This window comes from Trachypithecus francoisi, unplaced genomic scaffold, assembly GCF_009764315.1.
Source record: "Trachypithecus francoisi isolate TF-2019V2 unplaced genomic scaffold, Tfra_2.0 Lachesis_group2, whole genome shotgun sequence".
NCBI lineage: Eukaryota > Metazoa > Chordata > Mammalia > Primates > Cercopithecidae > Trachypithecus > Trachypithecus francoisi.
In genome coordinates, this window is record NW_022681465.1 from 1,447,463 (window position 1) to 1,460,919 (window position 13,457).

Sequence of the window (13,457 nt, forward strand, 5' to 3'; positions counted from 1 at the left end):
CAGAAAAATTAGGAAATTCAGACTATGAGTTTATTACTCTGAACTTAAAAATGAAGTTTTGACTAAAGCTTCTGAATAAATGTTTCTATTACATACACATCTTAGACCCAGACACATCCTTTCCAGTGGGCTACAGCCAGGGTCCAGGACTCCAAGCAGACTGCCTGTGAGGCACCATGTTCCGTATGGCTCCACAGTCAACCAGGCAGTGCTGCCTCCCCACACCCCTGGCGGGACTCCTGACGTGGGGTCTGGTGGTGAACGTGACACAAGCCAGCAGCCCTGTGGTGACACACACTAGGAGGAGCTGAGCAGAGTCCTGGTGATGGTGGGGTTGGAGCCGAAGGTCTTGAGTGAGAGGGAGGGGCGTGGGTGGCTGGGGCCCTTGGCCCATCTGGCTACTGCCTTCTGCCTATTTTGTAGAAGCTTCTTGTACACTGACTTCCTTCCTAGTTTTACTGTGGCGAGAAACGTGCCACGCAGTGGACCTGAAGTTTCCTGTAGGTGTGCTGGGAATCGGGCGCCAGCTTTTGCTCCCTGTGGGACAGAGAGGCAAAACCTCCGTGATCTTTCCTCCTCCTTGCTTCTCCCTCTAACTCTGCTTTGCTCCACTGACCCTAATTGTCTCTTCCTCTACCAATGCAGCTTCATGGTTTAATTTGGACATTTCATCTGATTTTCCTTGGACTCATACATAATCATGACACTGTAATGCACATCAACCTAATGGTTTTTCAGGAAGAACAAATGAAAAAAGTTGCATCTCAGAATCTAGTATTACATTCTTTCATGTCCTTTAGCAGCCACATTTTCATATCCTTTCCTGTATTTCTGGTTACATTATTTCAAAACATTTTACATTTTTTGTTTGAAATGTGAACAAGGTATTTACTGATGTCTGAGCAGATTACTGCTTGCACATTGCAAAGCTACTGATTTTTAGATACAAATCTCTTATCCAGACACCTTACTGCATTCTTGTTTTGTTTCTGTTAGTTTTTCAGTTTATTCTCTGGGAATTTTTTGGAAATTATGTCTGTAAATAATAGCAATTTTATCTATTCCTTTTCAATATTTACTGCTGAGACCAACCCGGTTGTGGAGACCCTAACCCAGCAGCGCTAGAGGAATTAAAGACACACACACAGAAAATAGCGTGTGGGGTGGGAAATCAGGGGTCTCACAGCCTTCAGAGCTAAGAGCCTCCAACAGAGATTTACCCACATATTTATTGATAACAAGCCAGTCATAAGATTTACTAAAAGTACTCCTTACAGGAAACAAAGGGATGGGCTCTGGGTAGTTATCTGCAGCAGGAACATGTCCTTAAGGCACAGATCACTCGCTATTGTTTGTGGTTTAAGAACCCCTTAAGCGGTTTTCCGCTCTGGGTGGGCCAGGTGTTCCTTGCCCTGATTCTGGTAAACCGACAACCTTCCAGCATGGGTGTCATGGCCATCACGAGCGTGTCACAGCACTGCAGGGATTTTGTTTATGGCCAGTTTGGAGGCCAGTTTATGGCCACACTGGGGGGCCTGTTCCCAACAAGTCCCCCTTTGTTTTGCAAAGTGATAAAAGCAAAGGCAGCTAGCTCTGTCACGGTGAGCTACTTCTCACAGGCGTCAGGATCTGCAACTGCAGACTATACAAACAGCACAGATGAAAAGCACAACAGCACAGATGAAAAGCACAATCAACACTGAAATCACAGAGCCTCCAAGTGTTTTTATCCATTTTAACGGGTTACTAGCTGCTAACCTGTCTGCAGCTCCTTCAAGCACTCCAGTTCCTGGCATTAAGGTCAGGTGTGCGTGGGATGCTTCAACTATTTGTGCTTTTAATTTTGCAACATCCAAAGACAAGTTTGTAGAGTGTCCTTCTAGATGCTTTTCTATTCTTTCCCCAATTCTGATCTTATTAAAAGCTATTAATAGTTTCCACAAATCCTTATGTTTAGCTCCTACAGTGGGCCATATCATTGGAGGCTGAGGTGCCACTACATCGCTATGGTTCCAGATAATAGGAGCTCTTGCCGTATTTTTTTTTTTTTTTTTTTTTGAGGCGGAGTCTGGCTCTATCGCCCAGGCTGGAGTGCTGTGGCCGGATCTCAGCTCACTGCACGCTCCGCCTTCCGGGTTTACGCCATTCTCCTGCTTCAGCCTCCCGAGTAGCTGGGACTACAGACGCCCGCCACCTCGCCCGGCTAGCTTTTTGTATTTTTTTTAGTAGAGACGGGGTTTCACCGTGTTAGCCAGGATGGTCTCGATCTCCTGACCTCGTGATCCGCCCGTCTCGGCCTCCCAAAGTGCTGGGATTACAGGCTTGAGCCACCGCGCCCGGCCTCTTGCCGTATTTCTTACCATTTCTACCACCTGACTGTTTTGTTCAGACCAGCTGAACATCGTGTGGCCACGGCACGCAGACCGAGAGGGAAAATTCAAGCCACACATCCCCTTAGGGGACTGATCAATAATGATTCCATAGGAGTCGCTGTGAAGCGCCTCTGCCTGTTCTGCAAAGCAATCTTCCCAAATAAGCACGTTCATTTTCTCTGAGCGGGTCCAATCCTGTTTACAAATAGGTTTTTGAGGGTGGTATGCCCCAATCACAGGAGATTTACTAAGCATGTGTAACTGTGTCATAGAGTGATTACGTCCAGGCACTACTGCCAGCCAAGATGGATAAATATGCCCAATAAGCACAACTGTTCCCTGTGTCAGCCCTGGCGGAAGGACACTCACAGCAGTGGTGATCACTGCTACCACAGCTACCATTAAATCACTCATTGGGACCGGCTGTCCCGCTTTCCTCAGGGTTTCTTCCGCCATCTGTGACGGCTTCTTGATCTGTCCCGAGGTGGTGGCTGTTTGACAGGAGGCGTTGCTCGTGACAGTTGGGGTCCTCCTCAGTGTCAGTCTCCACATGGCCGCAACCAGGGGGTCCTCCGGATCCTCCCAGAATCTCCTCCTCAGCATCGGCTCATGATAAGGTTTCAAGTGTCTTGATGGTTCAGTCCTGGAGAAACAGAAGCATAACCTCGACCCCAAGTTACTATTTTACCTATTTCCCAACTTTTTGTTATCAGGTCTCTCCAGCAAACCAGTCGCTCTGCTTCCGTCTTTGCGGCGGGTTTCTGTAGATGCTGCTCAGCTGCTGACGACATCCGGCCTTTGGGCTCGAAACATTAAAGGTAATAACGTGATTCAGCTGCATATGGGGTGTCCCGTGGTCCCTGTTTCCACCCTCTGCTTTTGCAACTGCTGTTTCAGGGAGAGATTCATTCTTTCCGCTATGGCTCGTCCTTGAGAATTACATGGGATACCAGTGACGTGTTTAATATTCCATGTAGAGAAAAATGTAGCTAGAGCTTGAGAATTGGGTTCCAATCCTTGAGAATTAACTGCTCCTGTAAAAGATGAGGAAGGTACCATTTATCAAGTTGGGCATCGCTGGATAATAGCTTTAGCGTCTTTCTGGGTAATGCTGTATCTGCGTTTGAGACCAGAGGCATTGACATGGGTTAAATTGTGAAAGTGTCTGGCATTAGATATTGCAGTAGCAACTAGGCGATTGGCCATTTGATTCCCTGCAGTCAAAGGTCCTGGAAGAGGTGTATGAGCCCTACTGTGAGTGATGTAAAAAGGGTGCGCTCTACTCCTAACTGCCGTTTGCAACTGGATAAAGTCATCAGTTGTTCATCTGTGTGAAATCGTAACTGAGCATTTTCAATTAACTGTGTGGAATGAACCACATATGAAGAATCAGAAATCACATTAATAGGCATATTAACAGTCACTACCTCAATTACAGATACAAGCTCCTCTTTTTGAGCTGAAGTATAGGGCATCTGGAAAACTTTACCTTTCGAGCCAGAATAAGAAGCTTTACCATTACTAGACTCATCTGTAAAAACATTCTCAGCACCTTCAATTGGTTTAAATTTAGTTATTTTACGGAGAATCCAATTAGTTAATTTCAAAAATTGAAAGTTTCATCTTAGGAAAATGATTATCGAGAATACCCACAAAGTCAGCTAAATGGGTTTGCCAAGTAAGACTGTTTGTAAAATCTTGCTGTATTTGTGCCTTCATGAGAGGGATAATAATTTTTCCAGGATCATATACATGTAATTTAACAATCCGAGTTCTCTCATTTCCTATCATAGTAGCGATTTGATCCAAATGAGGGGTCAGAGTCTGTGAATTAGGATGTGGAGGGAAAGCCACTCTACGCCGTGGATCGGGACGCGGGGGGAAAGCCGCTCTACGCCGTGGATCGGGACGCGGGGGGAAAGCCGCTCTACGCCGTGGATCGGGACGCGGGGGGAAAGCCGCTCTACGCCGTGGATCGGGACGCGGGGGGAAAGCCGCTCTACGCCGTGGATCGGGACGCTGTGGGAAAGCCGCTCTACGCCGTGGATCGGGACGCGGGGGGAAAGCCGCTCTACGCCGTGGATCGGGACGCGGGGGGAAGCCGCTCTACGCCGTGGATCGGGACGCGGGGGGAAAGCCGCTCTACGCCGTGGATCGGGACGCGGGGGGAAAGCCGCTCTACGCCGTGGATCGGGACGCGGGGGGAAAGCCGCTCTACGCCGTGGATCGGGACGCGGGGGGAAAGCCGCTCTAACGCCGTGGATCGGGACGCGGGGGGAAAGCCGCTCTACGCCGTGGATCGGGACGCGGGGGGAAAGCCGCTCTACGCCGTGGATCGGGACGCTGTGGAAAGCCGCTCTACGCCGTGGATCGGGACGCGGGGGGAAAGCCGCTCTACGCCGTGGATCGGGACGCTGGGGGAAAGCCGCTCTACGCCGTGGATCGGGACGCGGGGGGAAAGCCGCTCTACGCCGTGGATCGGGACGCGGGGGGAAAGCCGCTCTACGCCGTGGATCGGGACGCGGGGGGAAAGCCGCTCTACGCCGTGGATCGGGACGCGGGGGGAAAGCCGCTCTACGCCGGGGGGGAAAGCCGCTCTATGCCGTGGATTGGGGTGCGGGGGAAAGCTGCTCTACAAGATCTTGCTCTTGGACACTAACATCAGCAGGTGAGCGCGAGTTGGAGAAATGAGCAAATCTAGACTCTTCTCTGGATCTATTCTATTTATTTGAGCTTTATGGCCTTGCTTTTCAATTAGCTGCAGCTCTGCCTCAGCTTCCTTCGTTAATTGCCGAGGGCTATTGCGACTAGGATCTCCTCTAAGGATAAAAAATAGACTACTCATGGCATAGGCAGGAATGCCTACAGCAGGTCGTATCCTGTTAATGTCCCCTAGTAATTTTTGAAAGTCATTTAATGTTTTCAGTTGATCCCTACGTATGGCTACTTTCTGTGGCACAATGGTAGTGTCATTTACTAAGGTCCCCAAGTAGGAGTAAGTAGTAGTAATCTGAATTTTGTCAGGAGCTGTAATTAAACCAGCCCCAGAAACTGAATTTTGCAAGTGATCATAACATTGGAGTAATAGTTCTCAAGTGGGGGAAGCACAAAGTATATCGTCCATACAATGAATAATGTAACACTGTGAAAATGTTTTAGGAGTAGGTTCAATTGCTTGCCCTACATATGTCTGGCAAATTGTTGGACTGTTTAACCTGACTTGTGGCAACACTTTCCAATGAAAACGCTTAGCAGGCTGCAGGTTGTTTACTGCAGGAATTGTAAATGGAAACCATTCACAGTCTTGCTCAGCTAAGGGGATAGTAAAGAAACAGTCTTTTAATAAATCTATGACTATTAAAGGCCAATTTTTCGGAATCATAGCAGGAGAAGGCAATCCTGGCTGTCATGTCCCCATAGGTTGTATAACTGAATTAATGGATCTTAAGTCAGTTAACATTCTACATTTACCCGATTTTTTTCTTAATTACAAAAACTGGAGAATTACAAGGGGAAAATGTTGGAGCTATGTGTTCCTTTTCTAATTGTTCATTAACTAAGTCCTCTAAAGCCTCCAGTTTCTCTTTACTTAGCGGCCATTGTTCTATCCAAACTGGCTTCTCTGTTAACCATTTCAAAGGTATAGGTTCTAGTGGCTTAACAATGGCCGCCATCAAAAATGACACCTAAACCTTGGCAGGAACTTTGTCTTTCCGCTGCAAGCGGTTCTTTCAAAGCTTGGAAATTTTTTTCTAGTCCCATACCACAGACATACCCCATTTCATGCATCACATGCTGACTTTGAGGGCTATATAATTGTTCTGGAATTAGACCCTGGGCCCTTCACAATGTAAAACACAACTACTTTGATATACTTCAGGCGCTTTACCAACTCCAACTATGTTACAGTGAGCAGGCTGAATTGGCCACACGGATGGCCAGTGCTGTAGATAAATGACTGAAATGTCTGCTCCTGTATCTACCAAACCTTTAAATTTCTTTCCCTGAATAGTTATTTCACAGGTAGGACGTTTATCAGTAATTGGATTCACCTAATAAGCTGCTCTGCCTTGTTTGTTTGTGCTTCCAAATCCTCCTGTTCATTTAGTTTCACTTTTCCCCATTCCCACATATGGCACAGTCAGGAGCTGTGCTATGCGCTCTCCTGGTGCCGCTTTCCAGGGAACAGAAGTAGATATAATAATTTGAATTTCCCCATTGTAATCTGAATCAATGACTCCTGCATGTATTTGTACCCCTTTTAAATTTAAACTAAATCTTCCTAAAAATAATCCTATCATCCCCACTGGCAAGCATCCACAGACTCCTGTTGGTACCTTTTGCAGGGGCTCCCCAGGCAGAAGACTCACAGCTATTGCGCAGCATAAATCTACTGCAGCACTACCGGCTGTGGTGGGGGACAGACATTGTACAGGGGTGAAGGAGTGGCCTGAGCTGGAAATGCCCTGGTTTGGAACGGAGCCCAGGACGGGCCCCTCATGGCATTTCCCGAAATTGGGTTTCCATCTTTATCAAACTTAGAGTGACAGTGATTAGCCCAATGTTTTCCTTTTTACATTTTGGACATATTTCTGGCTCTGTAGTTTTCTTTTTTCCCCTATTTGGCAGCCTGACTCACTGCTTTTTTCTACTTTCTTGTTTAGTATGACCATGCTTCCCACAGTTAAAACAAGCTCCAGGGAACAGAGGATTTCCTTTATCCACTCTCAGTCCCGCCACTGCCTGTGCCAACAATGTAGCTTTATGCATATTACCTCCCATACCATCATAGGCCTTGATATAACCAACTAAGTGTGCTTTCTCTCTAATAGGTCGTAGAGCAGCCTGGCAGCCGGGATTAGCATTGTCAAAAGCTAATAACCGCAAAACTATACGCTGAGCAGCCAAAACTGCAATCACCTTTTTAAGAGACTCCTGTAACCAAGCTATAAAATCTGCATACGGTTCTTTTGGTCCCTGTTTTACCGCACTAAAGGAAGGGTACTGTTCTCCACCTCAAGGGATTTTTTCCCAAGCTCTAATGCACACTCCTCTAAGCGGCTCTGTGGCATCATCCTGCCGTGACCACTTGTGCATCTAAACCAGCCCAGCCGCGACCCCTAAAAGTTGGTCTGCAGTTATATTAATTTGAGGTTGGGCCTGGGCGTTGCAAGCAGCCTGAATGGAAACTTCATCTGCCCACCAAGTTTTAAATCGTAAGAACTGAGCAGGAGTTAGACAAGCTTGAGTAAGAGCGTCCCAGTCAGTAGGAATCATCCGACTGGAAACAGCAACATTCTTTAACAGTCCAGTTACAAAAGGAGAACCTGGTCCACGTTAATTGACAGCCTGTTTAGACTCTTTAAGTAATTTAAAGGGAAAGGCTCAAATGTAGCTAAAATATTTCCCTGTTGATCTGTGGGGTGTATTCTAACAGGGAACTGACAAGATTCTATATCACCCTCTCTTCTAACTTGCTGAATTCCTGGCTGAATAGAACTGAGAGCGGTCGCTCGAGGCACTGCTCAGTCAGTCGCTGGAGCAACTACTTTTCGCCCAGTGTCCTCCGGAAAATAAAGATCTGGAGGGTCAGGTCACTCTTTTTCTTCAAAATAAAGAGGGGGTACAGAAGGGTAGGGATGAACCTCTCCCTCCTTTGCCACTTTAGCTTTAGCTGGCAAACAAGCCTGCTCTGTTACTTCTTCTGTTACTTCGTTATACTCTCCTTCCCCCTTATTATTAGCATGAAAAGGTTCCAAGGGAACGACCCAGAGCCCACCTTTGTCCCATTGTTACCATGATGCTTCCAAGCTCCCCTTCTTACTCACCATGGGGATGGCTTAAGAGTACTCGGGCGTCCTCCAGCTTAGTTGCATGTTCTCCGTCACTCCGGTGACCCTTTGACCTGGGTCTGAACCCCACACATGGGAGCCGCTTGCCGAGACCACCTCGGTCGTGGAGACCCTAACCCAGCAGCGCTAGAGGAATTAAAGACACACACACAGAACTATAGCGCGTGGGGTGGGAAATCAGGGGTCTCACAGCCTTCAGAGCTGAGAGCCTCGAACAGAGGTTTACCCACATATTTACTGACAACAAGCCAGTCATAAGATTTACTAAAAGTATCCCTTATGGGAAACAAAGGGATGGGCTCTGGCTAGTTATCTGCAGCAGGAACATGTCCTTAAGCACAGATCACTCATGCTACTGTTTGTGGTTTAAGAAACCCTTAAGTGGTTTTCCGCCCTGGGTGGGCCAGGTGTTCCTTGCCCTCATTCCAGTAAACTGACAGCCTTCCAGCGTGGGCATCATGGCCATCACGAGCACGTCACAGTGCTGCAGAGATTTTGTTTATGGCCAGTTTGGGGGCCAGTTTATGGCCAGATTTGGGGGCCTGTTCCCAACAATTTACCTCATTTCTTTTTTTGATTCTTACTATTAATAGCCAGAGTCAGCAGAAAAATCTCTTCCCCCAACGAAACGCATTTCCACGAGCACAAGAAGCTCTGTTTGTTCAGTGCTGACTCCAGCATCTCACGGAGCCTGCAACACAGCAGGCACCAAGACACACCTTGTTTGGTGAGAATGCTTCTATTATTCTCACTTCAAACTGTCTCACGGATTTGCCATTTCTATATCTTAAGGCATGTTCCCACTCTCTAATGCAATGGTTCCTTCTCTCACAGCTGGCCTCCAACCCTACAAAAGTACTGCAAGGCATCACTCAGCCTTCTGTGCCTTAGTCACACTGTTCTTCTCACCGTTCCACAAAGCCTCCTTCAAGCCCAGCCTCACTTGAAGACTGAAGGGCACAGGCCTCTGAAAATGTCAGCAGGGAACCTGTTCTCTTGTGTCTTAACACCATATGCCTTTCAGAATAGCACTAAAGCAGTGGACTTCTTTTTAGAAAATACACAGAAATTCTTGCAAATACTAGACAGGAGATCTCATTCATAGACAAGAATCCTTGTTATTAGAGGAATTCAGTTTCTCAGACTGACTATATATCAAGTTCTCCACAGCCCTCTGTGGCTAATGGCTGCCATACTGGACGGCAAACACTCGGAACATTTCCATCGTCACAGACGGTCCTACTGGACCGACTCCCAGCAGCACAGGCCGCAGAGATCGGTTTCCACCTGCCGCCCACTCTCCCTCGCTTCTGAGTGTATTCAGGGGCAGCAACAGGCCCGGCTTAAAGACATTTCCAAGCTGCTGGAAGCCAGGCATGATGACATGATCAATACGTGGGCCTGACATGTAAGCAGCAGCACTGTGTTGAACTCCAGGAAACCTGCGAAGAGAAAGCTGCCCTGCTGGGGACTGAGCTTCTCCGGCAGTCCTGCTGCTCCCTCTCCTCCATGCTGTGACTCATCCACGACAGCCAGCGACGGTCAGGGCACGAGGGCACGCCCAAGCACACACGAGCGAACCAGAGAAGGCCGTCCTGGATGCCAAGCAGTCACTAACTCTGCCCTAGCCTGCTGACCTTCTATGTGGAAAAGTGCACTTCTGTGTAGCTCAGGCCTCCTGGTCTCTTTCATGTTCTTGATACGGTGAGGAGTAGGTCCTACTGCTGTTTACCTCGACACTGGTGCAGCCTCGCATGTTTATCGCAGCACTAGTCACAATAGCAAAGTCTAGAATCAACCTAAGTGCCCATCAGTGATGACCGGACAAAGAAAATGTGGTACATAAACACCGTGAAATACTCAGCCATACAAAAATAACGCAATCATGTCTTCTGCAGCCACGTGGATGAAACAGGAGGTCACTATCCTAAGTGAAGTGACTCAAGATCAAGTGTCACATTCTCACTTGGAAGTGGGAGCTGAATGGTGAGTACACATGGCCACACGGAGTGGACTAACAGAGACTGGGGGCTCCAAAAAGCGGGAGGGGTGGGGATGAGCAATTACCTGCTGGGTACAACATACACGACTTGGGTGACGGGTACATGAAAAGCCCAGACTCCACCACCTCACGGTTCATCCACACAAACTGCACCTGCATCCCCCTAAATCTATTTTTAAAAAAACAAAACCAGTGCAGGGCCAGGTATGCAGCCAGCCTGCTCACTCCAGAGCGAGTCCAGGCTCTTACCTTCTGCATGCTGAGTCGAAGTTCCGATGTTCTTATGCTTCCGTCAGCAAATCTCAATTTGTCAAGATTCATGACCAGCATTTGGTTTAATTGGAGGGACTTTATCTCCTAAAACAAAACAAAACAAAAGTTAGAATTTAACTTCTCAAAACCGTTTTAAAAAACCAAATGGATTTAGAATGGCACAAAAGTATGTAGCATAGCCGTGCAAGGAGCTTGGAAACTGCGAAAGTCTCCTCAGCTAACACACTGCCAGCCCACCCTACATCTGAGGCCATCTGTTGAGTTGGGGCCAATTTTGAAGAACATACATAAAGGCAAAATTGTTGCCACACAGTAGACATCCATTAACTTATCTTAGAGTGAATAAACTAGAAATCATCTCTAAAATTAAAAAATTAAATGAAGGCCGGGTGCGGTAGCTCTCACCTGTAATCCCAGCACTTTAGGAGGCCAAGATAGGTGGATCACTTGAGGTCAGGAGTTCAAGTGCAGCCTGGCCAATGTGGCAAACCTCATTTCTACTAAAAACACAAAAATTACCTGGGTAGGGTGGCGCGCGCCTATAATCCCAGCTCCTCGGGAGGCTGAGGCATGAGAACTGCTTGAACCTGAAAGGTGAAAGTTGCAGTGAGTTGAGATCGTGCCACTGCACTCCAGCCTGCAAAACAGAGTGAGACGCTGTCTTAAAAAAAAAAAAAAAAAAAAAAAAGTATACAAATTTATACATATTAAGTATATATAAATGTGTGTATATAAGGGGAGTAAGCGTATATAAGGGGAAAAAAAGGACACCTTCCAGATGGTGGTCTTGAGGGGCCGGCCACCCCACTGTCCTTTGCATCAGGGGAAGGAAGGTGGCTGCTGTGTGCTTGAAAGTCACCTGCTGATTTGGACTCTTGTGTGCTCTCACTTACACTTCAAGATTTGCAATTTTTTTTTTTTGAGATGGAATTTTGCTCTGTAGCCCAGGCTGGAGTGTACTGGCACCATCTTGGCTCACTGCAACCTCCACCTCCTCGTTCAAGCAATCCTCCTGCCTCAGCCTCCGGAGTAGCTGGGACTACAGGAGTATGCCATCATACCTGGCTAATTTTTGTATTTTCAGTAGAGATGGGGTTTCACCATGTTGGCCAGGCTGGTCTCAAACTCCTGACCTCAGCGGAGCCACCTGCCTCGGCCTCCCAAAGTGCTGGGATCACATGTGTGAGCCACTGTGCACAGCCAAGATTTGCAACTCTTGTGTTTCTAAGATGTCTTCAAAAAAGTTTTAAAGTTTTTTAAATAACATTATATATATTTTCTTCAACAGGTAATACATGCAGAAGGTAGGAGGTATGAAATGCAGGAGTCAAACAGGCCCCGCCTGGCCCACCGCCTCCCCCGGGGACCAGGGTGTGGGTCTCTTGAGGTCCTGCTCAAATGCTTCCAGGCTTGCTGCTATTTCTTTTCCTTTTGATTATAATGCTTTAAAAATTGGTCATTCAGTAAAACTGACTTTTTTCTTTCAGTGGACAGTTCCACAATTTTTTTTTTCTTTTTTTTGAGACAGTGTCTCCTCCCTCTGTTGCTCAGGCTGGAGTGCAGTGGTGTGATCTCGGCTCACTGCAACCTCCGCCTTCCAGGCTCCAGCAATCCTCCCACCTCAGCCTCCCAAGTAGCTGGGACTACACTGGTGTGAGCCACCATGCCCAGCTAATTTTTGTATTTTTTGTAGAGACAGGGCTTTATCACCTTGCCTAAGCTGGTCTTGAACTCCTGAGCTCAAGCAATCTGCCTGCCTCAGCCTCTCAAAGTGGTGGGATTATAGGCGTGAGCCACTGCACCCAGCCTCAGTTCTATCAACTTTAACACATGTATAGATGCATGTAACCACTTTGGGAGGCTGAGACAGGAGGATTACTTGAGGCCAGGAGTTCAAGACCATCCTGGGCAACACAGGGAGACCCTGTCCCTATAAAACATTTTAAAAAATTAGCCATGTGTGGTGGTGTGCACCTGACCACACCACTGCACTCCAGCCTGGGCGACAGAGGTGTGTGGTGGCGTGCACCTGACCACACCACTGCACTCCAGCCTGGGCAACAGAGCAAGACCCCGTCACTAAATAAATTAAAAACAAAAACCTACAACAAATTCATTTCTTATTTTCATCCCTTCCAGGGATCAGAAAGCTGACATTGACAGAGAAAGAGAAGGCACAGGTCTGGTTCTTCAGCACCACTTCAGGGGTCTCCATCGTCCACAGGTCAGAAAAGCAACTCAGAGAAGTCCAGGACGAGTCACCTCAAACAAGAGGCAGATATGTGTGTCTCTCTCTCTGACTCATTCTGAAGAACCTCCCCCAAACTCAAGACTTCAACTGTCATTTCTGTGTTAATGTCTCCAAATTGCACATTCGTAAGCTCAACCGTCAGACGTCCCTGAGATGAGCGCATCTTCCCCACAACAAGCTCCCTCAGTGGTCGTGTGGGCTGAGCCCCAATGTCCGAACGTCACATGCGGTTCTGTCACGGCTGTGCCCTGACTTTACATCCCATCATCGCGGGAGCTCCATGTTCTCCTACAAAGCCGAAATCTGCCTGTGCTGCTTCTGGGTTCCATGGCATTGTCCCAGCTCTCAGAATGCTCACTCGGTAAACCCTGATGGAGACCCTACCGCGTGCTGGGCCTGGGCCACCCAGCTAACGAGAAGACCTGCCTGCCCGAGGAGCTGACGACCTCGTTGCGAAGAGGGACACTGAACAATCCCTGCTTTACCTTTTTTTTGAGACAGAGTCTACTCTGTTGCCCAGGCTGGAGTGCAGTGGTGCGATCTCGGCTCACTGCAACCTCTGCCTCCCAGATTCAAGCATTCTTCTTGCCTCAGCCTCCCAAGTAGCTGGGATTACAGGTACATGCCACCATGCCATGCTGATTTTTGTATTTTTAGTAGAGATGAAGTTTCACCATGTTGGTCGGGTTGGTCTCGAACTCCTGACC

General features: G+C 47.7%; 2 protein-coding genes across 2 annotated transcripts in view; both read right to left on the reverse strand.

The window, feature by feature from the left end:
- LOC117064660 (succinate dehydrogenase [ubiquinone] flavoprotein subunit, mitochondrial-like) overlaps positions 1-13,457 on the reverse strand; it is a 30,601-nt gene that overhangs the window by 6,748 nt on the left and 10,396 nt on the right. Inside the window, 1 exon segment of the mRNA XM_033178650.1 lies at positions 10,476-10,583. Coding sequence (XP_033034541.1) covers positions 10,476-10,583 — 108 coding nt within the window.
- Positions 14-4,406, reverse strand: LOC117064709 (endogenous retrovirus group K member 7 Env polyprotein-like). Its single transcript, XM_033178732.1, has 2 exons — positions 2,342-4,406; positions 14-2,026 (listed from the first exon to the last, which is right to left on the reverse strand). The coding sequence occupies exons 1-2, from the start codon at positions 2,973-2,975 to the stop codon at positions 1,623-1,625; spliced, it is 1,038 nt and encodes a 345-aa protein (XP_033034623.1). The 5' UTR covers positions 2,976-4,406; the 3' UTR covers positions 14-1,622.